We start from the raw sequence: 24,779 nt of genomic DNA, 5'->3' as shown, positions 1-24,779 counted from the left end.
ATAATGTGTGGAAACAGACTCACTGAATGTTTGAACAACAAAATGGTAGAGTTGAATTAATAGTTAGGCTATCAAATTGAATATATATAAGAGTAACTGAAATAGCAAGTGTGCAGAAAATGTGTGTGGATATTTTGAGAATTGAATAATCCATATATTACCTTTTCTTCCACTAAGGAAATATTCAACTTAAAGATTTGGTAATTACAAGACTTATTTCTAGCCTAACAGGAGGTGTAATACCCGAGATTTTATATCGTATTAAATTACGATTATTGATTTTAATCGAAACGATTATGAAAGGGCTAATCGAGACACGAATTGAAATTTTGCATGTAAGATTGTTGATGCGAGAGCCGAAGGTCTCGCGCATATGCGCGAAGAGTAAGCGCGCATATGCGCGAGTAGTGCGGAAGCCCATGATGCGGGACAAAACACTGGGCGCACATGCGCGACTTGTATACGCGCACATGCGCGAGAGGTCCAGAGAGTTGGGCGCACATGCGCGACTTGTATACGCGCACATGCTTGAGAGGTCCAGAGAGTTGGGCGCATATGCGCGGAAATGTGTCGCGCATATGCGCCAGCAGTTGGGAAGACACGCGCCGAGACTTAAGGTCTCGCGCATATGCGTCGGTTGATGTCGCGCATATGCGCGAGACGTGTTGCGTAAAGGATGTGCCATTTGCCTTCTTGCATGTTAGTGTATGTGTATATATATATATATATATATATGCACGAATTCTTCAGAAATGGAGGAAAGAAGAATCGAGAAAGGACCGAGGAAAGAGTGAAAAATCCTTACGCCTTTTGTGAGAAATCCGTCTATCTGATTTTGAATCCGACTTCAGTACTGTGTTCCTATTGACGTAGGCTACAACCGGACGTAAGTTTTACTACGTTTTGATATGATTTGAAATTATGGTATTGTCAGAATCTGATATGATTCTTATTTGATGTTCTGGTCATGTTAGACATCGTATAATCGAAACCGGACTGAAGAATAAATACCATATGGAATTGTTATGATTTTCGGAGTTGTTTTGGGATCGATTTGATATCAAAATTGAATTGTTACCGATTATGAGATGTTAGAATTGATATCTGACTGAGATGATATTGCTGGGTATATTGAGACTATGACGTTGTGCTGTTGAAACAGAATTTGATTGAATTCTGATTATATCCAGTGTTGTTTGAGTGGTGTATTGATACCGTACCCTCGATATTGTTATTGTCAGATTGAGTATTGACAGGCTTTGAGTTCGAGACTTCGACAGAGTCAGAGTATCAGAAAGAAAGGTATAAATTAATGTTGAGTTGGGATTTCACAACTCGAGTGAGGTTTGACTCGAGTTTCCCTAAATCACATACTTAGTTTATTGCATTGATATTTGTAATTGATGATATTGATATTTGTAGTCTATTGATTTATAGCCACTGCATGTATTGACTACTGATTCGCTAGTCATCGGCTGATTCGCCTAGTTACTGTATGCATGTGTTGACTGCTAATTCGCTAGTCATTGGCTGATTCGCCAAGTTACCGGCTGATTCGTCTGACTATCGGCTGATTCGCCTAGTCCCTGACTGATTCGTCTAATTATTGGCTGATTCGCTTAATCCTTGACTGATTCGTCAATTCTGTGGCTGTTTCGCCCAGACACTGGATATAGGAATTATATCGATGCCGTTTAGGGTTGAGTCATTCCTATCGACTGAGATTCGATATAATTCTCAATATTCAAAACCGGGATCCCTAGATTAGGAATGAGTCAAGTCTGAGACGACGCGTTGTTTGAATCAAGTCTGATACGACTAGTTGATTTACAGTTTTGATATCATACATGTTTGTTGATTGGCTGCATTTGAATGATATTTGTTATATGCTTTTGTATATGTTTTTATATGATTGCATGTTTATATTGTTTATACTGGGATTTATTCTCACCGGAGTTATCCAGATGTTGTCTTGTTTTGTATGTGTGCATCATAACAGGTGGGACATGTTCAGGGTTGAGGAGATGAAGAGAGATCGTGATTAGAGTGGAGGCTCCGGACTTGGATTAGAGATAGGGTTAGACACGTGATATTAGCTGTTAAACCTTAGTTGAATAAATGTATGTGGTACATGACTTGTAATTTTATACTGAGATGTATATACATTTTATTTCACTACGTTCTGCATTTTAAAAAAAAAAAATTTAGACCATGTTTTATAATTGATTAATTAGTCCCAATGATGATTAAGAACATGATTAGCGTCCGGGTCCCCACAGGAGGCCATGGGAAACAAAGATCTATGAGAAATGAGATATATGTTCAGTGGTTGTGTCCTGTATGTATAAATTTATGTGATATTTAATTGCTCGAGTCTTCCATAGTTAACAAAAAATATAATATAAGGATGAGAAAATAATATATTTAGATAAGACTAGTATGATGCACGTGTGTTGCACGTAATATCAATTATATTATTAAAATTAAAAAAATTTGATTTTCTAAAAAACAATTTGAATCATTATGTTATTTATCTGGGCTTAATTTCTGATCGTATTAGACGATTTATAAGAACTTATATAACTTACTTTCAAAATTATTTCTCAAATTAAAATTCAAGCTGTTGATTTTATGTCATATAATAAATTTTAATGAAGATAATATATAAAATAAAATGAACTAAAACAAATTTTTAAAAAAATTATATATTCAAACACCACGTATAAAGCATAATAACCTAAAAATCAACCAAATTATGGATTTTATCAATGTATAAATCATAATCTACAAAAGCGAAGCATACTAAAGACAAATAATTATCAATTTAAAATCATTGTGACTAACTCATAAAAACAATATTAAAACAAATGAAATAGTAATATTGATAGTAAAATATAACTCATAATATTTAATTTAACATCCTAAAGAATTTTTTTACTTTTTATTTTTACAATTCTATATATCGATCTTTCGTAGACTAACATTGATGACTATTAATTTCTTGTTAAATAAGTTTTAAAATAATAATAAATCAACATATGTAAAGAAATGCACATTTAAATAAGATTATATGGTAAATATCAAATAAACTCATATAATAATGATTAAATATAGATTTTAAACTATTGTTATGATTTTCACCATTAAAATTTGAAATATAACAAAAGAAATAAACTTTCATAAAAAATGTTATTGTGTATCTATTGAATTAATTAGTTTGATTTCAAAATAATTAAATAAATATATTAAATACCACGTGTAAAAATTCTGATACTTTGACAAATGCTAATCAATTATCATTATAATTATATTTATTATAAGGATTATATCATATATTGTTTTTACAGTAGAAAATATCTTAGAGTCTTTTTATAATCAGTCTTTGTTTTATACTAAAAGTAGTAAGTCGTGTTAAATGTATTCGTACAGCATTAAATTGTGCAATTAATACTAGTACTAGGTAAAGTAACGGTAACATTTAAGACTTGTAACCATCAAACGAAACACGTTAAGTTCTGAGTTTTCTTAGGCTACGTTCTACTTCTGTTTTTGCTAACCGTTTAGCTAAAAAATACTCGATAAATACTGCTTCCATTTTAGCGGTACGACTGCTTCTGCTTTTTATAATCTCCTTTGTTTTTACTATCACCACCTACCGATTTTGACTCTCATCACCACAATTAAAGTAAGTCTAACAATTTCTCTTTTTGTGGTGACGTCAAAACCTAGATGCTAGTAAAGATAAAGAACACCAGTTATAACCAAAAACAGATAGAGTTTATAACAAGATAAAACATTTAAATGTAGTATAAAGATGAGTTATTTGATAAAATTAATATAGGAGTTACATTCTATTCTTGAAATGTGTATAAAAGGTTAATTTTGTCATTGCACAATTGAAAAACAATGATTTTTATCCACAGTTTTATAGATAATATAGAAAACGGTGCATGATATTAATTTTTTTTTTTTTTTGTAAAATTTGAGCTAAACATTGAACAAAACAATGATTAATAATCAATAAATGTCTTATCTTTCTCACCATTAATGAATGATAATACTTGGGCATCATGTGGAGTTCATTATTAATTTTTGTACCGTTTTCCAATTTCTTTCCGATTTTGCACCTCTCCGTGATTTATCTTAAACTTCAAATTATCTAATTAAATTTGTAACTAAGATATCGTGATAAAATATTCTAAAATAATCTTTTGAAATTTTTACATAATTTTTTTTAACACATGTGCGTCCCAAAAACACTAATTATTAATTAATAATTTGATATGGGGAACAAAGAGCTAGCATTACGCCATTAATTAATCATTATTCTAAGAAAATATCATTTTATTCATTTATCTCATATAATGTTAATTTAGTTTCCTAACTTCTCGATAGAAAAATATACTTATCGTCGTAGTTTTTGAAAATATAACACTTTTGCATATTTATTTTCTATATATTGAACGGGATTAGTCATGACAATTTTGAAAATTTTTCCTTATTACTTCCCACGAAACAACCCCCAACACTTCAACTTTCGTTTAAATTATAAAAAACAAGATTTAAAATTTTAATTCATGAGATAGTCTCACAAGATATCTACTCAAATTTTAGTTTATCAAAATAAATTTTCACCTATAAATTTACTGATTAAATTTAATTTTTAAGTTTTATAATTTATTTATTGTTTTATTTCGTTTTATTTAAGTTAGTTATAAATTATTTGATCACAAGTCATATTAATTATAGTAGCCTCAATTAAGATACACAATTCATATTGTAGCTAGTAATTAGACGTTGATCTCTGCGAAAACAATATTCCGAATCACATTTAATTATTATTATTTGATATAATCCATTTGCTAATCTTTTCCTCAACCAAAAATATCGATCAATGATAATGCTATACGAACACAATAGAGCATAATATATTTACGATATTTTTTTAGAATATTTTTATTATTTTGTTTGATTACGTCATATATATTTTGAATATTACATATTATTTAAAATTTTATATCTCAGTTAATATTTTACATATTTTATTTTATAAAAACATTTAATCAATTAAATAAATGACCTAATTTTATTGTTCAAGGGAATCCTAATTTAAAATCGTCTCTAGCTTTAAAAAAAAACATTGCAAACCAGCATGAAAGTGTTAAGATATTATATTAATACTTCCATGAGAATTGTTGAATTTGTGAATATAATTTTTTTGTTTTAATTTAAGAAATTTATGCGAACAGGAAATATTGACGTTTTTTATAATAATAAAATATTATTTATATAATATGGGATTTTCCCAAACCAAAACAAAATAGAAATTATATTATCTTGAAAATATATGTTTGGATAGAGGATCCAAAATCAGAGAACACGGGGCTTGGTTGTTTTGTTTGGGGATTTTATTGGAGAAAATATTTGGGGAAATAAGTTGCATATACTAAAATATAAAAGTAGATATCTTGTGAAATAATCTCACGAATCTTTTATCTGTGGGACAGGTCAATGCTACGATATTCATAATTAAAATTAATACTTTTAGCATAAAAAGTAGTATTTTTTCATGGATGACCCAAATAAAAAATATGTCACAAAATACGACTCGTGAGATCGTCTCACACAATTTTTTTTATCAAAATATAAAAACAAATTTTTATTTCATCTTCACATTTTCCTGCACAAGTCTTATTTTAAATCAATTTCTCACCCATTTTATTTAATTATATGTATTATATCATGAGTATGTATTTTGCGAGACGATCACACTGAAACTTTATCTGTTAAACGGATCAACCATACCGATATTCACAATAAAAAATAATAATTTTAACATAAAAAATAATATTTTTACATAAATGACCTAAATATAAAATATCCGTCTAAAAAATATGACATGTGAGACCATTTCACGTAAGTTTTTTTTTGTAATATATCATATTCAATACCTGCATCGTTTATATTTGTTTTTATTGTTGTAAGAGTGAAACTACTCGTGAATTAGTCATTTTATGATACAAAATCGGACTTTAAATCCCAATCGCATAGGATTTTTCTATCATATGCAATTTTAATCTTTTATATTTGCGATATAAGTAAAAAAAAAAATATTATATATACATTGGAAGTTAGAAATTATTTTACAAAATATATTTGAAATGACAAAATTATATTTTTATTTTATTTGAAAAATTCTTTCAAAAATAAATTTAAATAAATTTATTATTTCAAATACATTTTTTAACTCTCATCGCATATTTAACATCACCGGAGGACAAAATTTTTAAACTGAGATATATTTACTCAACATCCAAGAGTGAATGTGTACAAGTACATGTATATATCATATGCTCCCAAAAAAGACTTACCAAAAAGATAAAGACTTGCGATTCACAATTTCTATCACAAAACCTAAATCAAACACCATTTTTTCTTTTTTTTTTTCCACAAAAGTGTAATTTGTTGTTGGGAGATAGATTAAACCCTAATCCCACTTAATTAGTTATTAACAACGACTTGATTAACAAAGTTTTACCAACCCAAAGAGAGGGCAGCTTTGGTGTCGAGCCTCCATGCAAACCCTCCGCAGTTCATTCTCCATACGTCGCACGGTAGTGTCGACGAGCCTTTCTCCTTCCCGCACGTGACCACCCTCACCCGGCACGTGAACGCCGCCCACTCCGCCGGCAGCGTCACCCCCTCTTCAACCACCACCCGCACTATCACGTCCTCCTCCGCCACCATCCTCCTGTACGCTGCATTTATCCATCTCACGTTGTTCGAACAGTCCGACACAAACCCAGGACACGTGTCCAGATCCAAACTCATCACCTTCTCCACGTCCGTACCCCCCAACACGACGTCGTACCCGTACCTGTCCAGCACCCACCTGTCGGTGACGCGCTCCACCCTCACCCACGACTCCGCCACCGTCCGCCGCCCCAGAGCCGCCGTCACATCTTCCATCACGTGATCTGCGCCCGGAGTGAGGATACGACCACCGACGTTCAGCCTTAAAGGCAAACGATCATCTCCCACTCTACTCACGCTCTCCTTCACAACCGGCGCCTCCGGCAGCAGATGCAGAGTCTTAACAACCGTATCTCCTCCGCTAAACGCAGTGACCTCCGGCATAGCCCTCCGCTTCCTGCTGCCACTGCACCTCTTGTTCACTCTGCTGTAACTCTCCCCCTCTTTCACATTCCTCCTCTTCTTCCGCCCAGAAGAACTAACAGACGACCGCGGGCTGCTCTCCGGGACCACGCCTGCCGATGCAAACCCACCGGCGGAAGCTGGTTTCGGAGCTATAGGACGAAACCGTAGCATTATCCTGTCCACCTTGGACGCAACATCGTACGCACCCCCGGAGTACCTCGCTATACAACACCCACCTCTCCCATCCATGGCTGCTTGCTCCAACTATCACGCCCAATTGCCGGGGTATCTGGAAATAGGTAGAACTGAGGAAGCTAATATATACTGTAAGCGAGATGATTTGGTCCAAGGTTCGGCGTAAAGTGAGCCAGCCAATGGGAGCGTAAAGCATAGTGGGGCCCAGATGGGCAGCCAATGGGAATGGAGTCAGTGGCGCATCAATAGGGGGCACGTAGGGGGGAGGCCTGGGGCTTCGTGTAAGGTGGAAATTCGAGAATAGTTGGACGTGGTCCAATGGGATTCGAGCACACACGAGATTCCGCCACGTGGCCATGGATGATCGGATGGAGATCTACTTAAAATCTTTTTGGGGTTCGGTGGTTTCTATCTACCTATCATTCAATGATTCACGAGTTATTTGGCCATTCTCATGTATTTTGCTGATTTTAAATTTAAAATATGGTGGATTTTTTAATATAATAATTTAATATAAATTGAACCGTTATTTAAGTTGTCTATTTTAAAGATCTATCAAAATTTATGGCTGGAAATTGGATCTGAATAAATATATTAGAGGTTGGGTTGGATTCGAAATTTGAAAATTTTAATATTTTTTTTGAATTTAATTTAAATAATGTTCGAAAACAATTCAAAAATAAATATTTGAAATATATAAAAATCGTAAAAAAAAACTCGTGAACTATCAAATAATATAATTTAGATTCGAACGCACTCAAGTCCCTCTCAAATTCAATAATTTCAAACACAAATCAAATATTTTAGATTTTGTTAGAAAAACTCGTATACTGACTCAATTCATTTACACTCGAATTAAAATACATATTCATCTTTCTCGAGGAGGAATCCAATATTTATCATTTTTCACTTTTTAACATTGCAACATCGAAACAATTGACCAGCAAAGGAAATAAAGTTATCTCACAAAATTAGGTTGAATCAAACTATTCGGTTCATGCCCCACAATTCGATTTCAATAATTTTCTTCGAAATCGAATCTTTTACATACATCAATGAGATGTTACAAGACGACCATTACGGCTACGTCTATTTACGCGAACGTTCTTGATAGTCGATACCATAAGAAGCTTGATTAAATTGCAACCACACTTGTTAGAGACTTGGTCTAGTTGCCAAAAAAAGAATAGATGACACTTGTAACCTACGATAAATTAGCATAAATAACTCAGAGCTTACGTGAAATCATTACATAATAAGTGTTAAATGTAGCATACTCTAAGTAAGGCTAATGTTGACTCTTTCGTTCATAGATAGATATATAAGTTGTACCCCCAATGAAAAAGAAGGGGGCATAAGTAAGAAAGTAAATTCAAACTAAAGGTTTTATGTGTGTGTGTACCGAAGTTTCTAAGATTTCTTGTGCGTGCATCTCATCTTGTGGTGATCGTGATGGTCTTCCCGAGAACAAAGAAAACGAGGGAGAGCTCGATGAAGAAGATTGTGTTGATGAGCATCCGATCAACCATCCATCCAAAGATAGTAAATCCACCAGTGTTGGACTGCACATAAGTAACTGCAAAGAAAGTTAATGATGAGTGATTTGTAAGTTGGAGAGAAAGCAAATACTTATGGCTAAGTTGCTTGTCATTGTATTTAATTGTAACATGGACAACATATGGAAAAATATGGAGCAGCTTAAATTTAAGGACGAACGCTTTAAAATTGAGGGATAAACATAGATAATTCCATTAGGCCGCATTTGGACTTTAGCCTTAATCAAGACTGCATGTGCTCACAACTGAGATTTAATCGATCACCTGAAAATTCGATATCGGGAAACAAATGTAGCATAGAAATATTAAGTGTACAAACACGCACCAAAAGCTTGCCTCTTGTGATATGAAGAGGCAGAGGAGCTCAGCACTACATTTGTGGACAAAGGAATAAGATCAGCAGACTCCAAATCACTTTCTGAATAATTTACTGGTAATGAACCCGCAGAACGGGATATTTCAGGATTTTCACTGTTTCCTAGATATCCAGACCCTGAGGCATCATTAGAATTGCAAGTAACCATTGCATGCCACCTACTAGCAACTGAACCAAGACTCTGGGCTCTATGTGATATCTTTGCTGCTGCTGTTAGACAAAGAACTACTCCAACTAATTGAACAACAGATAGCAGCTGCATGAATAAACAAGTAAATACGATAAAGCCACTGAGTCATACTTCTTATTAAACTAAATTGCTGTAAATGTTTCATGCTATATAATATACTTTTGTATAAATACTCTGCTCGATCACGCAAATAGAGATGAGCCAAGGGAGAAAACAAAATACGAACTTGAATTTACGCAACCCCTTGAATTTATGTCAGAGGAAAATCAGCTATTTCACTTTTCAGCAGTTTAAAAGCATGTAATACGTGCGTAGAAACCTAATTAAGCCCAGGGACTTGAAATTATGTGGATTTATCAAACATATCAGCTTTTCAAACCCTTGTTGCTTTGTAGTAATGACGAAGTTAATGAAATACACACCGCAAAATCACCTCCATTGATGAGGTTTATGATACCATGATTCTCTGTTGTCCGAAGCAGAGATACAAATTGACATGCTGTGACAATTAAGAATTCCAGCAGAAGAAAAACCCTGAACCTGTGGCTTATTTTCGATAAGTCATGTCTTAGATGCATGTGTTCTTCAATATAAACTGAAACATCCAAATCCTTCTCAAGAACTTTCCCATAATTCTCGAAGTGTATCACTTGCAAATTGCCAACCAAATTGAACAGGCCACACCCTGCTAGAAAGACTAAAGTCGAATATGCCCAAGACAAAAGACAAGAGAAAAACGTAATGGCAGACAACCACCATGAATATTGATGTATATATAAGACGCGAGTAAGCTCCCGGGCCATCTTCAATAGAAAGCAGACTCCAAACCATGACGCCAGCAAGCAGTAAAAAACCTGCACGACAAATTGATTGCAAGATTCAACATAGGATGAGTTTGGTAGCAAACATGAAAAATAGTCAGCAGAAACCAGCAATACAATTGTTTATATGAAACCAATACATCATCAATCAAAAAAGAAATGTTAGACAAAATTTCCGCCCTTCTCGTGACGCAACATTTCATGTACAGTAATATTCTTTCTTATGAATACCAGTTTCCAATAAACAAAATAAATAGAATCTTGGAGTGAATTGGAACTTCTTTTTTAAAAAAAAAATGCATGCAATTCCGAATTTGTTATTATGATCGGATTACCGAAGCTTGATGCAAACAACATGACTTCGAATTTAAGCTGAATAAAATATAACTCGAATTTGGAAGACCAATTATGAGGCAATCTTGTATACAAACAAGACCATGCGAGGTTTCCAAAAAAAAAAGAATCTTACACGAATTTTCTGAATGTATTGTTCGCGAAACTGCGCCAAGTGGCCGTGACACCTATCGACGAAGAGCGCCCTCCGAACGCCATACTTGCGCAGAGTTCGGGACACACAGAGAAGAGAAACAGCGGCGACTAGAGCCCGGAAAACAAGGATTTCAAGCTCGAAATCCTGAATTTCGTACCTTTCGCAGCCGGAGCACCGCGAGAACTCAATAGCGAGCAGCGGCAGCCCAACGGCGAGTAGAATGAACGCGATCCACGAGAGAGTGGCCCGCAGCCAAGTGTACTGGCAAAACCCGAGCAGTCCGAGGAAGGCTTCAAGCGATTTCAAGGATTTGTCGAGCTCCGCATCGCGGTCTTCCACGAGGGGGACTTGAACATGCGCCATGATTGTACAAGCGGGAATGCGCGGCGTACAAGCTTTCAGCCGAAAGTTCAAAAGAGAGGAAAGTGGAAGGAAGGACAGAGGGGTCCGCTCATATATATACGTATAACACGTGCTTCATCGACTAATTTAATATACCCACTTTTATTTTTAATTTGAATTAATTAATGATATTTTAAGTTTTAAATATTTAATATTGGTGTTTCAAAAATAATTATTTAACATTGGTCAAAAATTGAAAATTTTTGTGATTTTTTAATGACTATGGGATGTGGTTGAGATAGTTAGCAAATTTAAAAAAAAAAAATTAATTCAAATATATTTAAGATTATTATTTTTCAAATACTTTACGTAATTTGATTAAAAAATTTATTACAATTAAATTTTAGATTTTAAATCTCGTCTCAAATTTAAAATTCAACTTCAATTTTACGATTGGTTGCAAATGTCGAATGGGCCCACAAATAAGTTGGTAGTTGACAAATGGACACAACAAAAATGGGCCTGCAAACGGGTCGGCGAATAGCAATTCAGACAATTATCTCAAAGTCACTTTTAATGTCTTGTGCTCGAGAATGAGACTACAAGGTCGTCTCAAATTATGTTTTTTTTCCCATTAGTTTTACTTGTATATTGAATTTTTTTATCTATAAAATATTTATTTTCTATAATTATTTATCTTCATCAAGTACAAACACGATGAATAGGTCACACTAGGGTGGGTCGGGAATTACAACCTTAGCGCGACATGTTCTATGTGCGTACTTCCAGTTTCATTCAGTTGCGTTGGGACGGTAATAAATTATCGTCCTAACGCGAGGTCTTATGTTTTAGCTTTTGCGCTTTTTATCTTTTCCGACCAAATTTCCTACAAATCAATCAACACATATGAGGAGTGGCTCAAGTACACAAATTATAAGATGAAGGAATAAAATACGAACTCGACAAAAAAATTACGTAACAAACAAACTCAAAACAACTTGAAATGACCCGTAAAATCGACCCTTATCAACATTTTCATACTTACATTTTTGTCCCCCTCAAGCAAAACAAGTTACAAGACATAACAAAATATGAAAGTAAATTTTAATTCGGCCTCGACATATTTTCTGAAATATTCGCAAAGATCAAAATACAACATCAGTTGTCGCAAACCCGTAAAAATTTATACAAAATATTTTTGAATTGAAGATGAATATGTGAGCTATGTTATTTCTAGTAGCCTGTATTTCAAATTGAATCAATTTAAATCATTGCAAGACAAATTAATTGGCATTTTGGTGCAAGCAAACTTTTATACAATCTTTCTTCACTCCTTACTAACCAGCAAACATAATCAACATGACTTTTCAGGTACGTATCGCCGCTTAAACGAGTGGTACGAATAATCACAAAGAATAGAGTACAATGATCAAATGACTTTATGCACAATCAAATTTTGCATCTGATAATTTGTACTCCATATATTTCCTTGTTTTTAGCCTAAGAATTGAATTTGATTTTTTTACTTGGCTCTCCCTCACCTTACGTTCTCTTTTTTTAATTTTATATTTGCAAGAAACTATTTTTACTTTTGCAATTTGATTACTTTATGCACAATTTAGGTTTTTTGAGTTTTTTTTTTTTTTTTTTGGATTTCATCTTTTTGAGGGTACGATTATGAAACTCGATTGTAAAGATGAATTATCGAATGTGGTTTAGACCACTTGATTTTTTCATTAGGCTGAATTGAGTTGGAAGGGATTATATTTTTTTCTTGGTAGGCCTAGAAAACTAGGGGTGGGTACGGTTACGGTATATCGTACCGAACTACGGTACCGTATATCGTACCGAAAATATCGGTATGGAATTTTTCCATACCGATGCCGATACCGAAATTTCGGTATACCGCACATTCGGTATATCGAATTTTCGGTATGGAAAAAGTTCATACCGGTACCGTACCGACACCGAAAATTTTGTCGGTATACCGAAAAAATGTCGGTATACCGAAAATGTCGGTATATCAAAAATGTTTTCGGTATGGAAAAAGTTCATACCGGTACCGTACCGACACCGAAAATTTTGTCGGTATACCGAAAATGTTTTCGGTATACCGATATTTTTTAGGTATACCGAACTTAAATTTAAAAAAAATAATAATAAAAAATTATTTTCGGTATGAAAAATTATTTTCGGTATTTCGGTATATACCGAAATACCGAAAAAAAAATATTTCATACCGATACCGATACCGAACATTACCGTACCGAAATGTTCGGTATACCGATTTTTTCGGTAAGTTCGGTATTTTTTTCGTTACGGTATTTCGGTATTTTTTCCCACCCCTATAGAAAACAGCTCGAAATTTGCCTAAAAAATTGCTTAGATTATGTTTATGATGTTGGTACATAAGATTTGCTTAGAAAGACCTAATTCGGTTAAATCGGTCAAGTTCCACAAACACATAATGATTCTCAAGTCTCAAACAATTCATATGATTTTCCTCACCATTCACATAATTCAGTAGTCACAATATAATCACAACATTAACAAAAAAACTTTATGTTTAAAAAATGAGGATGTCCTAAACAAATGATAAAAAAAAAAAAAAAATTGTGGATACGTAAATCATCAATTCATATATATCATCGGCCAAAGATCACTACAATATCTTCCCGAACTAAATTTTTTACACAACTAACAAATAACATGATGCAATTTTTTATGACAATAATTGGATAAAGGAAATGAACAACTCTCTCCCCATACTAAACCGTGAGTTGTCCCAAATGTACCAGACGACACACAAGACATGAATCAATTAAACACAAACAAATAAATTCAAGAACACTAAATTTAGGAAAAACAAGAAAAGAACTTGTCAGGTTGATTGTAAGGCAGTAAGCTTGAGGATTTCAGATGAACATCAATCTTTTTTTTTTCCCTGGGACGAATTTCTTAGGCCATTAATCTGATACTTCCTCCAATGTACACACCTAGCACGGAAATTCAAGAGATCACACAACACCACATATGGGTCTTAGTTTCCTCCCAAGTAATGCCTGATTTTTAGTAGTCGGCTTGACCATCAGAAACACTCATCACAAAGCGTTTGATGTCAAAAGTAAGTATCATACAACACCACATATGGGTCTTGGTTCCATGAGCTCTCAAGCTTGGTTAGATGTATACATTGTGAGCTCGTCTCCTCAATAACAATCCATAAAAATATGTTAGGACTTAAAAATAATTACTCTCTTTTAAATAATTTATAATTTTAGTAAACAACTAATTTTTGATAGCATGAAAAATATCGTAGAGTTCTATATAGATTTTTGGAGAAAGTTTGATCTTTTCAATCGATAGCCTCTCAATAAATATTGAGATCGAAAAAATTATAATATGCTATGGAAATCATTAATTTATCGATTTATGCAGATTATATTACAAAATTCTCTATTTACGCTAAATTGTAGTTGACTTGGGGCCGTGTGTTAGTGAGTTAAAACGATCTTGAATATTTTTCAAAAAAATAAAATTTACTAACATAATATATTTTTAAAATCAAGCTAATATTATTTAAATTTAAAATATCATATAAGGTACATAATTATACCATCATGGATCGTCTTCAACATATTATCTTAAAGTATTTAATAAGAAGATTATTATTAGATAAAACAATTCGAAATAAGAATTTGTAAATATTTTTTGCAAACTTGATTGCATTGGATCATGTTAATATGTTATAGAAGAAGGAATATGTGTCAATATAATAAATATTATTATTTTGTGTGTATATGTGAATTACTCTATGTATTTTTTTATAATTATTAATTTTAAACATTCATTTTTGTCCCCAGATTAATATTTGCACCAACTATATTTTTTATTACTATTTAAATAGTTTTTTTAACAAGTAATAATTGAATATTCACCCCAATCTTTTATGTTCTGTGGCACGCGACATGGGGTTTTTTTAAAAATAATATAATTTTTAAAATTAATTTCAAAAATAATTAAAAAAAAAACGTTTGCAAAACTAACCCAATAAACGCGGACGTTGCACACGTGGAGCAGCGTCCGCGCTTACAAAGCGCGGACGATGCTTGCGACGGAATTGAGCGACGGAATATATATCAAAACCGTCGCTAAATTGAATTAGAGACGTTTTTTAAACACCGTCGCTACATTTGAATCAGCGACGGTTTTAAAATCGTCCGCTATGCCGATATTTTGCTATTTTACGTCATACATTGCGCGCTAATAATAGTATTAACAGCATATACATGTACGCCGTGGATAATCTTGAACTTTCAACGGCTTGCATCTTTGTAGCATGCAATGTGCGCTGCGGAAAAAGAATTTGCGCGCTGCGAAAAACCATTTTTGTTGTAGTGAAGACATTGAAAAAAAACAGACCAAAATTCATCACGAAATAAGTTTTTTCAGGAGCCTCTACTATTCAAACTGGTTTTTTCAATGAGTCAGGGATGGCTGACTTTGGTTTGTTTGGCCAGCAGGGTTTTCGACCAAGACGGACTCTAAAAATCCTGCTGACTTATAAATTATAGTCTACTTTTTTATGAACAATATTAAATGTACTACCAATATATTGTTAGAACGATATTTATAATTATTATATCACGAGATTTTACTATTATATCGCGAGATTTTACTGTTATATCGCGAGATTTTGTATTCAATATATCAGCCCAGACAGGTAGTGGAGCTCAAAGTAATAGAATTCCAGCAGCCTCCCGGTCTTCCCATCAGCCTACTCGCCCTTCGCATCAGAGCAGAGGGCAAGGTGTCGGGTATTTTCATTTGATATATTTGATCAATTTATTATTTATCGAGTACGAAAATATTGTTTTCTGTCACCAGAACCTTGAATTAGGGTGGGCTCCAGGTATAGCGACGGATTTTAAACCGTCGTGAAAGTTAGCAACGGTTTATAAACCGTTGCTAAATTTGGCGACAGTTTATAAACCGTCGTCGATGCAATTTTAGCGACGGTTTTATAAAACCGTCGCTAAGTTAACTTTTACGATAGTTTTGATATAAATTTCGTCGCTAAATATTCTGTTGCTCCTACGTGGAGCACACGTTTGCAGCGTCCGTGCTTCGCTCCACGTAAGCGCGGATTGGGTTAGTTTTGCAAACGTTTTTTTTTTTAAATTAATTTTAAAAATTATATTATTTTTTAAAAAAAAAACCCCACGCGACATGTGCTGTATTAAATATTTTTGTTTTTGATATTTTTGGTGTAAAAATTATATATTATTTTATTATGAGATGATATTTATAAATTAGTGATTAGATAAATTAGAGATCAAACAAAGAAAAATTGGAAAAAGATAGAGAGATATAAAAAAAATAATTAATAAACTTACACATTAGCTAAGAAATATTATGAAGGGTAAAACAGAAAAAAAAAAACTTTTGTATCACGTTGACATACCAAATTTAGTAAGTATGAGGTGATCAAATTTCAGCAATATCAGTCATTTTTCTACGTTGTACTAATAAGACGACGATATGTGTCAAATGACACATAAGCTCTTTCATGAAAAAATGAATAAAAATGTAAAACTAAGGGTTGAAATTGACACAAAAAAAAAAAGTAAGATACATGTCTAAAACTCAACGTTGATAACATATAAGATCAAAATCAAAAAACGTCAAAAATAAAGGACGGAAAAACAATTTTCTCAATTTCAACGTGGTTGAAAGTTCTTTACATAGTTTTCATATAGTTATATTTTTAAGTTGTTTTTTTTTTTTTTCAAAATGCTCAATATTAGTTGATTTAATTTTAGATTATAAGTTTATAATTCTTTTTTTCCCCTTGAATTATATATTCGGACCATTAATTTTATATCAAACTAAGGGTTTATACTTGATTATTATGCTTACCTTGAGCTCCATTAAACCCAATGAGCCATGTTTTTTTATGGGATTTTAATTGTTTTGTTTGGTCTAATCTAAGACCAAATATTTGGCATCATGTTACCAACTATCTCAAAATTAGTTGAGTGCATTGCTTCACTACATCATCGTACCGGAAAGCCTAAATTTGAAACAATTTGGGTGGATGCTTTAATCATTGAATAATTTCTTTATGTTTTATTCGGATCCGGAAGTTGAGATTTCGACGAATTTGGAGAAATCTGATTGACAACGAATTTCAAATATCATATTATTATTATTTTCGACTCATCGTAATGGATTTTTGGTGAGAAATCAATTATTTCTTGCCTTTGTATTACGCGTGCATAGTATTTTACTTTTAAAATAATATTATTTTATTAAATTTGAATAGAAGAAACATAACTGTTGGGGGTTTTTTTTTTAAATCAGGGATGGGTTTTGCAAAGTCTCGACCTAAAGATATGTCTTATATTCGGAACATATGATTTCATTAGATCAAGAGGTTCGTGGTAAACATGTTTAATGATTTTCCGGTTCGGTTCCTGGTCGAGCGGTTCCTTGGAACCAATCCGAACAACCGATTTCGGTATGGTTCAAATCGTTTTCGGATTCCGGATCTGAATTTTATTATTTTTTAATACAAAATTTATTTTATTATTGACATTTTTAGTAGTTTGAGTAGAAACAATACTAACTAATCATAAAAATAAAATAACTTAAACATTTATTTTTACAATTGAACATCTGAAATTAATCTTGATTTATTAAAATATATTTGAATACTCTGGATATTTGTTGGAATTTGAGCTTTGAAATTCGTCAATCGCTTTAGCCGACATATTGAAAAATAAAGTTAGAAACATGATTGAAGTACGATAGGTAATGCATAAAAAAAAATTTATGATTGTTTCTTAAAATTTCTAACAAAGAAATGCAGCTACTCAAAATATTTCAATCATCATCAGTCAATATTAAACACTCTACCACAATATTATTGTAATATGAAATAACTAAATATAGAAAACATAACAAAGTATGAAGCAAGTTACATAAAGAATTACGTCTATTTTCAATAGAAAGAGAAATTTTTTAAATTTAATTCATTTTGATTCGACTTTTGTTTTTCAATCACGTCTATGTCTTCTTTCCCGTAAAAATTTTCCATATACTTTGAATTTTTCTATTACAATACACATATGCTCATCATAAACGCATTTAACACATAAGTTGATAATATGACATGCACATCTAACATGAAGCAAATTATCATATAAAATCGCTTTTAATGAATCTTTAAAATATTTAATCACAAGAGTATTGACATTCACATTATCTAATATAATTGACATTATTTTATTTTGTATGTCATAAATCTTAATAGCATTTAAAACATATCTACCTATAGTGTATGTGTTGTGTGACGATTCTAAATAATCTAACGCTAAAATTTTTTTTTTGCATAGTCCAAATTTCATCAATCCAATTACATGTAACAATAAGATAAGATTTATATTTCAAATTAGTCCAAATATCAGTTGTCAAACTAACTATACAAAAAATATTTGAAAAATACGATTTTAATATTTCTTTATGTTCTTTATACATATTAAAGGAATATTTCTTAAGTGTGTGCATATAAATACTGTGAAAATCAAGTTGAATAATACTAATAAATTCAACAAACATTCTTCTTTGGTCAACTATTATAAAATGTTAAAATTTCGTAACAAATTTAATGGTGACTTTTTGAGAAATTTTTTTTCTAATTGTGAAAGTTTTACAACTTAAAAGATTAATTTGTTGTTGGGTTAGTTCCCTACTAATTGGTTGTAAAGTATCAATGTCAAGTTTACGTACTTTGACTAAATAATTTTTTCAAAGTGCAGATACCACCGGAACGACCACCCATTTTGTAGGATTATTTGGTTTTGCAAATTTTACATAAGACAAAAAAGTTATTTGTTCCTTCTATTTCAATATCGAAGTGATCTCAAACTTTGATTCACTTTGCTCGAGCTGTCTTTGTGCTCGTTGCCATCGTGTTCCATGCTAGGGCGTACGATGTTCCATGCTAGGGCGTACGATGGTGTCCATACATCTTTGTTAGGTTGTTCTTTGATTTCTTCTTCTTCATGGCGAAGTTTGACTTCATCAAAGTCGAGGATGTAGCTAAAATGTTCACCTAAATCGAAAATGTATTCATCTTCATGACCACTACGGTTTGAAGATGACGTAATTGAAATTCGAATTATTTACATGAGTAACTTGGCGAAATCTAAAGTAAATAATAATAAGAGAATATTTAGTATGAATAAAATTATAACAAAACTTAATGAATTTATGTTGACAAATAATATCAAAGAGAGAATTGAAAGTAATAAGTAATTGTGATAATTTCTCAACTTAAATGCAAATTTTATCTGACAATTTTTTCTATATATATATATATATTTATCATAGAATCACCAAAGACACAAGAAATCATTATATATTAATTTAATTATAATGTTTAATTTAATTATCTTAAGTTATACTCAACGTTTCCTTGTAATTTCAAATTCATCTATGAATGCACGAGCAATATTGCTTAGATAACCAATTAGTAAAGAAGCACCAAATATGAAATGACTTGGTAATAAAATAGGCAATTTGGTGAAGAAGAAAATGTCAATCAAAAAGAAAATCACAGTGAAAAATGTGTTGTGCATAAATACATAGACCAAATTAACTATGCGCGCCCATATCAAGTTTAACTGTTTCAAGTCAAGTTTTGCTGGATGTATCAACACGACATATAAAAAAATCCTAAAATTGAAAAATAAAAATGATAACGGAATAATATTGAAATTTGAAAACATAGAAGACTGGATGATAGAAAAGAATAAATTTTCAATTTTCCTTTTTCGTTAATTTTTTTTTGTTCTTGAGCTCATTTCACTTGTACAAATAAAGTTCTAACAAAACACTCTAGTGAAGCTCATATTTACTCACAAGACTTTTCTAGTGGGTGTAAGTTCAAGAAGACTTGCCATTTTCAGAGATAGAAAGTTTTTACCATAGAATCGGGCAGTCATAGCTTAGATGAAGAGGTCGAAAGTGAATGCTTGACCAACTCCCTTCGTAAGATCTTCCCTGCCGGAGATTTTGGTATCGAGTTGACAAATGCAACACGTCGGATCTTTTTATGAGGAGCAACCTGGAAGACAGCAAGGAACAGCCCATTGTTTCGTACAGTGAAAGTAAAATAACAGTAGAGTTTGCCAAACAATCCCAGAGTTTTACAGCATTGATCTTCTCTACCGAACCGTTTTGAACACATATTTAATTTACACGAGAAACGCTTCTCATCAAAAGACATGGTTTTCCATACCTGTTTTGCAATGAAATCCATTATTTGAGTGGCAGAGATGGTGCTGCCAGGTGTTCTCACAACATATGCCATCGGAATCTGACCAGCTTCTTCATCCGGATAGCTGCAGGATCTCAAACATAGATGAAAGGGTCAAAACACGAATGATAGCTCGTAGAGGTAATCAATCAACAACTTTGTAATGTAAAGTAATCAAAGAAGACCAGTTATATATTCCAGATGTATACCAACAGAGTTAAGCATCATATGTGAAGTAGCAAATGAAACAATATTAAATTTGACACAAAAAAGGGATTTTCATGTTCATTTTTTGATGCTCCTGTTGGAGAGTTGAAGGATGAAGAAATACACGTCTTGTTTAATGGGAAGTGCAAGGAGAAAGAAGTTTATTTTTTAAGTTCAAAATCGCTTTTACTTCAGACTTCTATGATATTGAAATATTTTCGCTTTTCTCAATAGAGATAACTAGTAGCAAACTAGAGGTAGATTTAGATCAACTGCTCAATAACTGCAATAAATTAAGAAGAGCAAGACAAACTAAAGAATTCAGATTCCAAAAAACAAAATTCATACGGAATCACTGCTGCATCAGCAATATCAGGAATCGATTGAAGCAAATGTTCCAACTCAGCTGGAGGAACCTGTAATATATCTTCTCATTATTTGTCAGATAACATTATATGGACAAACTTAATCCTCAAAGATTTCTTAGAATACGACAAGCACCTGATACCCCTTGTATTTGATCAGTTCTTTTAACCGATCAACAATAAAGAGAAACCCATCCAAGTCAAAATAGCAGAGATCTCCCGTCTTCAGCCAGCCTTCCGAATCCAAGGTTTCAGCTGTAGCTGCTTCATTACCCAGGTAACCTGTCAAGAAGATTCTTTTGTCAAACTAAGATATTACAGAGGTGATATGAAAGACCAAGTATCAAATCTTATCAATTTATCACCTTTCATAATTGCAGGCCCTCGTAACCATAATTCTCCCTGTTTTCCCGGAGGTAAGGCCTCTCCAGAATCAGGATCCACTATCTTGGCTTCCAAGTTCTCACCCAAACGGCCAGCAGATCCATAACGAGTCGCCTCCTCGGGCCCTATGGTTCGTGTTGCCGCCCCCGCAGTCTCAGTCATGCCATAGCCCTGAAAATAAATAGATGACACATATCTTTAAGGACAAAATGAGTTTCAATATCATTCCTTTCGAGAATCAGAAATACGGAGTTATCGTCTCTAGAATCAGAGTTTCATTCCATGATTTACCTCAGTTGATGATCAAAGAATCCAGTTCCAGTTCGATGATTATACTTTCAATAAATTCATGTTCAACAAATTGAATTTAGTACACATATTTCGACCATAAACAGCAATCAAAACATACAAGTTGATGCTTTTTAAAATTTTCGAAGATAAGATCCCTCGAGATTGATCGATAAGATCTATTCAACAACAAATAAAGCCTACAACCAATATCCCATTTCCAATCTCAAATAAGAATCATAACTGTCAGCAGCACAATCCGTGCAAAGGCACATGAGTATCACAAAGCCTAAGCGTAAAGTGAGCCATAGCCAAAGGGGTCATGCGCCCTAAGCGTAAAGTGAGGCATAGCCAAAGGGGCAATATGGTAGAATTAATACTTGAAAACATTATAACAGAAAAAACCAAATATATACCTTACAAACTATTGGCCGATAATAATCAGTCTATTAACAAATATAAATTACTATTATCCTGCATTTCACTTTGGATTTACTGTCCTAATACAAAATGTTTTAAGCCAATTATGCGCGTCAGGGTTGGAGGTTTCATGGTAAAGTCAGCTTTTTGGCAAAAGGTTGAGCCTTGGCTCTAGTCGAAGCGCAAAGGACAAGCCTCGACCTCAGGGATAAAATCAAGTCTATAAGCATTTAATACATATGACAAGAATCACCTAGATGAGGCATTTTTAGGAATTTCAAATTTGGTTAAATCAATTCATCAAGCAGAGACTTCGGCCAATATTTGAGACTAAAAGTTTCCACACATGAGCAACAAATACGAGCATGATGATATTGTTTTCGCTTATCAGATTGAAGCATCTTGGATCAGTCAAAATCCCAACTCCCAAGAACCATAATAGCATTCATATAAGTCCAAGTTCAAGTCAAGAACTTGCAACCATCTGCAACTCTTGTTCATCGAACTTGTTTTCTTTAATTGATATCTCATCTTTCATACGTATTTTACTAAAGAAATCAGAATGCATTCAATTATAGCTGCTTGGACATTTAAAATAATGAAAAAACCAATCTTGATTATATTACTTAATAGGAGAACGCATTTTGGACCTAAACTATCAACTTTGAATAAAAAAATCAAGACATGTTTGGATAAATCCCACGGATAGAAAAGCAAAGGTACTTTAGCAACAAAGTATAATTATAATAAAGATTAAAGACACTACCAATCTAATTATTATCATTAAGACATAAAAAATGAAATTCACTTTCGCATTGCACGTGGGCTTGTACCATATCAATACTATTCTACCTGGTAAATTTCCACGTGAGGGAATTTAGCCTTGAACTTCTCGGAAACCTCCTTCCCCAGCGGAGCTCCGCCGGAGCCCACTGTCTGCAAGGAGCTCAAGTCGTACTTTGCCACCAAATCCGACTTCACCATAGCCACCACCAGCGGCGGAGCCACCGGGATATAAGTCACCCTGTACTTTTCCACGGCTTCTAACATCTTCAGAAAATCGAATTTCTCCATCAGCACTACGCTCTCCCCCATCGACGCCGCCCTTATAATAATGAAAAACCCGAACACGTGGAACAACGGCAATGTGAATATCGAAACCGGGTGCACATAAACACCATTTTCTTCCTCTTTTGCTTTCTCCTTGTCGGATAAATTAAGGTGATAAAATCCGGCGATCACCGCTATCAAGTTACGGTGAGTTAGAACGACGCCTTTCACTTTACCCGTCGTGCCGGATGAGTAGAGAATCGCGGCGTGGTCACATTGATTCACAACGACGTCGGTTGTACTGCCCGAAACTTTCGCCTCGAGCATGGAGATAAATTTCGGGGAATCAAGGAGGACTAACGGAAGATTCGGCGGAAGCTTCTGGGCGGTGGCTGAGGTAGCGAAGAAGATGGCGGGTTTACTGAGTTCGATTTGGTGATTTAGCTCCGATGGAGAAGATAACGGACTGGATGGCGAAACGGTGATGCCCAGAGAGAGGAGGGAGAAGTAGAGGACTGGAACGTGGAAGGAGGGCGGCGAGAGGATGAAAGCCACGTCGTTCTTGGAGAGAGAAGGATAAAGGGAATTGAGGGAAGACGAAAGGGACCGGACTTGGCGGAGGAACGCTGCGTAAGTGAGGCGGTGGCCGGTTGCGGCGTCTATGAGGAAGTGGGTGGTGGAGAGGGCACTGGAGGTGGGGGTGGTGGGAGAATGGAGGAGGGAGAGGGTGTAATCGACGATGGAAAGGGGTCGTGAGAGCAGTGGCAGAGTGACGGCGGCGCGTAAGCTGTGGTAAATCTTGGTTTGGGGACAGTAGCCATTGTTCGTGTCGGGGGAGAGTGGCTGAGTTTCCGCCATGGAAATGAGCTTGGGAGAGCGGAAAAGAGCAATATTTCCTAATGAAATAGGCCATTAAATAAATGATTTTGGGTGGCACAAATTTAATGCAAAATTATGATGGCTAGGTCCACACATACATTATACATTTTGTATTTTTTTATTTTTTTTCAATAAAATCTATTTTATAATAAAAATTTTATAATTATATAAAATACATTGAATAATTTGTTCTATAATATAAAAATTTTTGCATCGAAAAAATAATATTAAATAATTAACACAAAATTATTTTCAATTGAGAAGAATTGTTCGATTTAAAATAAAAATTTTGTTTATATTTTTTTCTATGTAAAATATAGAATGACTTGAGAAAATTTTTAGTAGGATAAGAAAGGTAAAATATAAATTTTGTTTAGATTTTTTTCTTTATAAAATATAGAGTGACTTGAGAAAGTTTTTAGTATGATAAAAATAGTAATTATGGAATTAAATATTTTGATGTATCTAACGTAACTGATATCAAACTTAATAATATACTAGTTACTCTGCACACGCGATGCGTATGTGTACAGTCTTTTTTATCATTATCGAAGGATTAAAGTGAAATTTGATAAATTATGGAGTAACTAAATTGATATTTGAATTGTTGAAATTAAAAAAATAAAAATAAAATTATTTGTTGAAATTTTAAAAAAATAAAAACAAAAAATAAAAGTATAATATTAGTATCATATTAGGATAAAATTGGAATGAAAAGTCAGTGTCATTCCTAGGT

The 24,779-nt window shown here is 33.4% G+C and overlaps 3 protein-coding genes across 6 annotated transcripts; all 3 read right to left on the bottom strand.

Annotated features, from left to right (window-relative positions):
• Positions 1–6,283: 6,283 nt before the first annotated feature.
• Positions 6,284–7,465, bottom strand: LOC142529905 (uncharacterized). The gene has a single exon (XM_075635606.1). It carries the CDS (start codon positions 7,405–7,407, stop codon positions 6,535–6,537), a length of 873 nt encoding a protein of 290 aa, XP_075491721.1. The 5' UTR covers positions 7,408–7,465; the 3' UTR covers positions 6,284–6,534.
• Positions 7,466–8,525: 1,060 nt separating this feature from the next.
• Positions 8,526–11,231, bottom strand: LOC142529925 (uncharacterized). The gene is made up of 4 exons (XM_075635634.1): positions 10,766–11,231; positions 9,898–10,329; positions 9,235–9,541; positions 8,526–8,929 (listed from the first exon to the last, which is right to left on the bottom strand). Exons 1-4 carry the CDS (start codon positions 11,147–11,149, stop codon positions 8,787–8,789), a joined length of 1,266 nt encoding a protein of 421 aa, XP_075491749.1. The 5' UTR covers positions 11,150–11,231; the 3' UTR covers positions 8,526–8,786.
• A 7,670-nt stretch (positions 11,232–18,901) lies between these two features.
• On the bottom strand, positions 18,902–24,058 carry LOC142528871 (4-coumarate--CoA ligase-like 9). 4 transcript variants are annotated; one of them, XM_075634128.1, is made up of 7 exons: positions 22,967–24,058; positions 21,388–21,577; positions 21,159–21,304; positions 21,006–21,073; positions 20,433–20,535; positions 20,118–20,258; positions 18,902–19,276 (listed from the first exon to the last, which is right to left on the bottom strand). In XM_075634128.1, exons 1-6 carry the CDS (start codon positions 24,020–24,022, stop codon positions 20,133–20,135), a joined length of 1,689 nt encoding a protein of 562 aa, XP_075490243.1. In that variant the 5' UTR covers positions 24,023–24,058; the 3' UTR covers positions 18,902–19,276; positions 20,118–20,132. The 4 variants fall into 4 exon arrangements, with proteins under 4 accessions (XP_075490243.1, XP_075490244.1, XP_075490242.1 ...); XM_075634129.1 differs by having other exon boundaries at positions 18,902–19,244; XM_075634127.1 differs by having other exon boundaries at positions 18,902–19,231.
• Positions 24,059–24,779: the final 721 nt, after the last annotated feature.

Source organism: Primulina tabacum, chromosome 16 (assembly GCF_025594145.1).
Source record: "Primulina tabacum isolate GXHZ01 chromosome 16, ASM2559414v2, whole genome shotgun sequence".
Taxonomy (NCBI): domain Eukaryota; kingdom Viridiplantae; phylum Streptophyta; class Magnoliopsida; order Lamiales; family Gesneriaceae; genus Primulina; species Primulina tabacum.
Note: the sequence above shows the minus strand (reverse complement) of the source record. Positions and strands in the feature narration are given on the sequence as shown.

Bases quoted from the DNA above. Each gene is read 5' to 3' on its own strand.
- LOC142529925 (XM_075635634.1), bottom strand. From the start codon at position 11,149: ATGGCGCATGTTCAAGTCCCCCTCGTGGAAGACCGCGATGCGGAGCTC. The intron at 9,542-9,897 runs GTGTGTATTTCA...TTATTCATGCAG, and splicing joins TCAATGGAGGTGATTTTGCG to CTGCTATCTGTTGTTCAATT. The intron at 8,930-9,234 runs GTGCGTGTTTGT...CTTTCTTTGCAG, and splicing joins TCACAAGAGGCAAGCTTTTG to TTACTTATGTGCAGTCCAAC.
- LOC142529905 (XM_075635606.1), bottom strand. From the start codon at position 7,407: ATGGATGGGAGAGGTGGGTGTTGTATAGCGAGGTACTCCGGGGGTGCG.
- LOC142528871 (XM_075634128.1), bottom strand. From the start codon at position 24,022: ATGGCGGAAACTCAGCCACTCTCCCCCGACACGAACAATGGCTACTGT. The intron at 21,305-21,387 runs GTGATAAATTGA...TCTTCTTGACAG, and splicing joins AGGGCCTGCAATTATGAAAG to GTTACCTGGGTAATGAAGCA. The intron at 21,074-21,158 runs GTGCTTGTCGTA...GATATATTACAG, and splicing joins TCAAATACAAGGGGTATCAG to GTTCCTCCAGCTGAGTTGGA.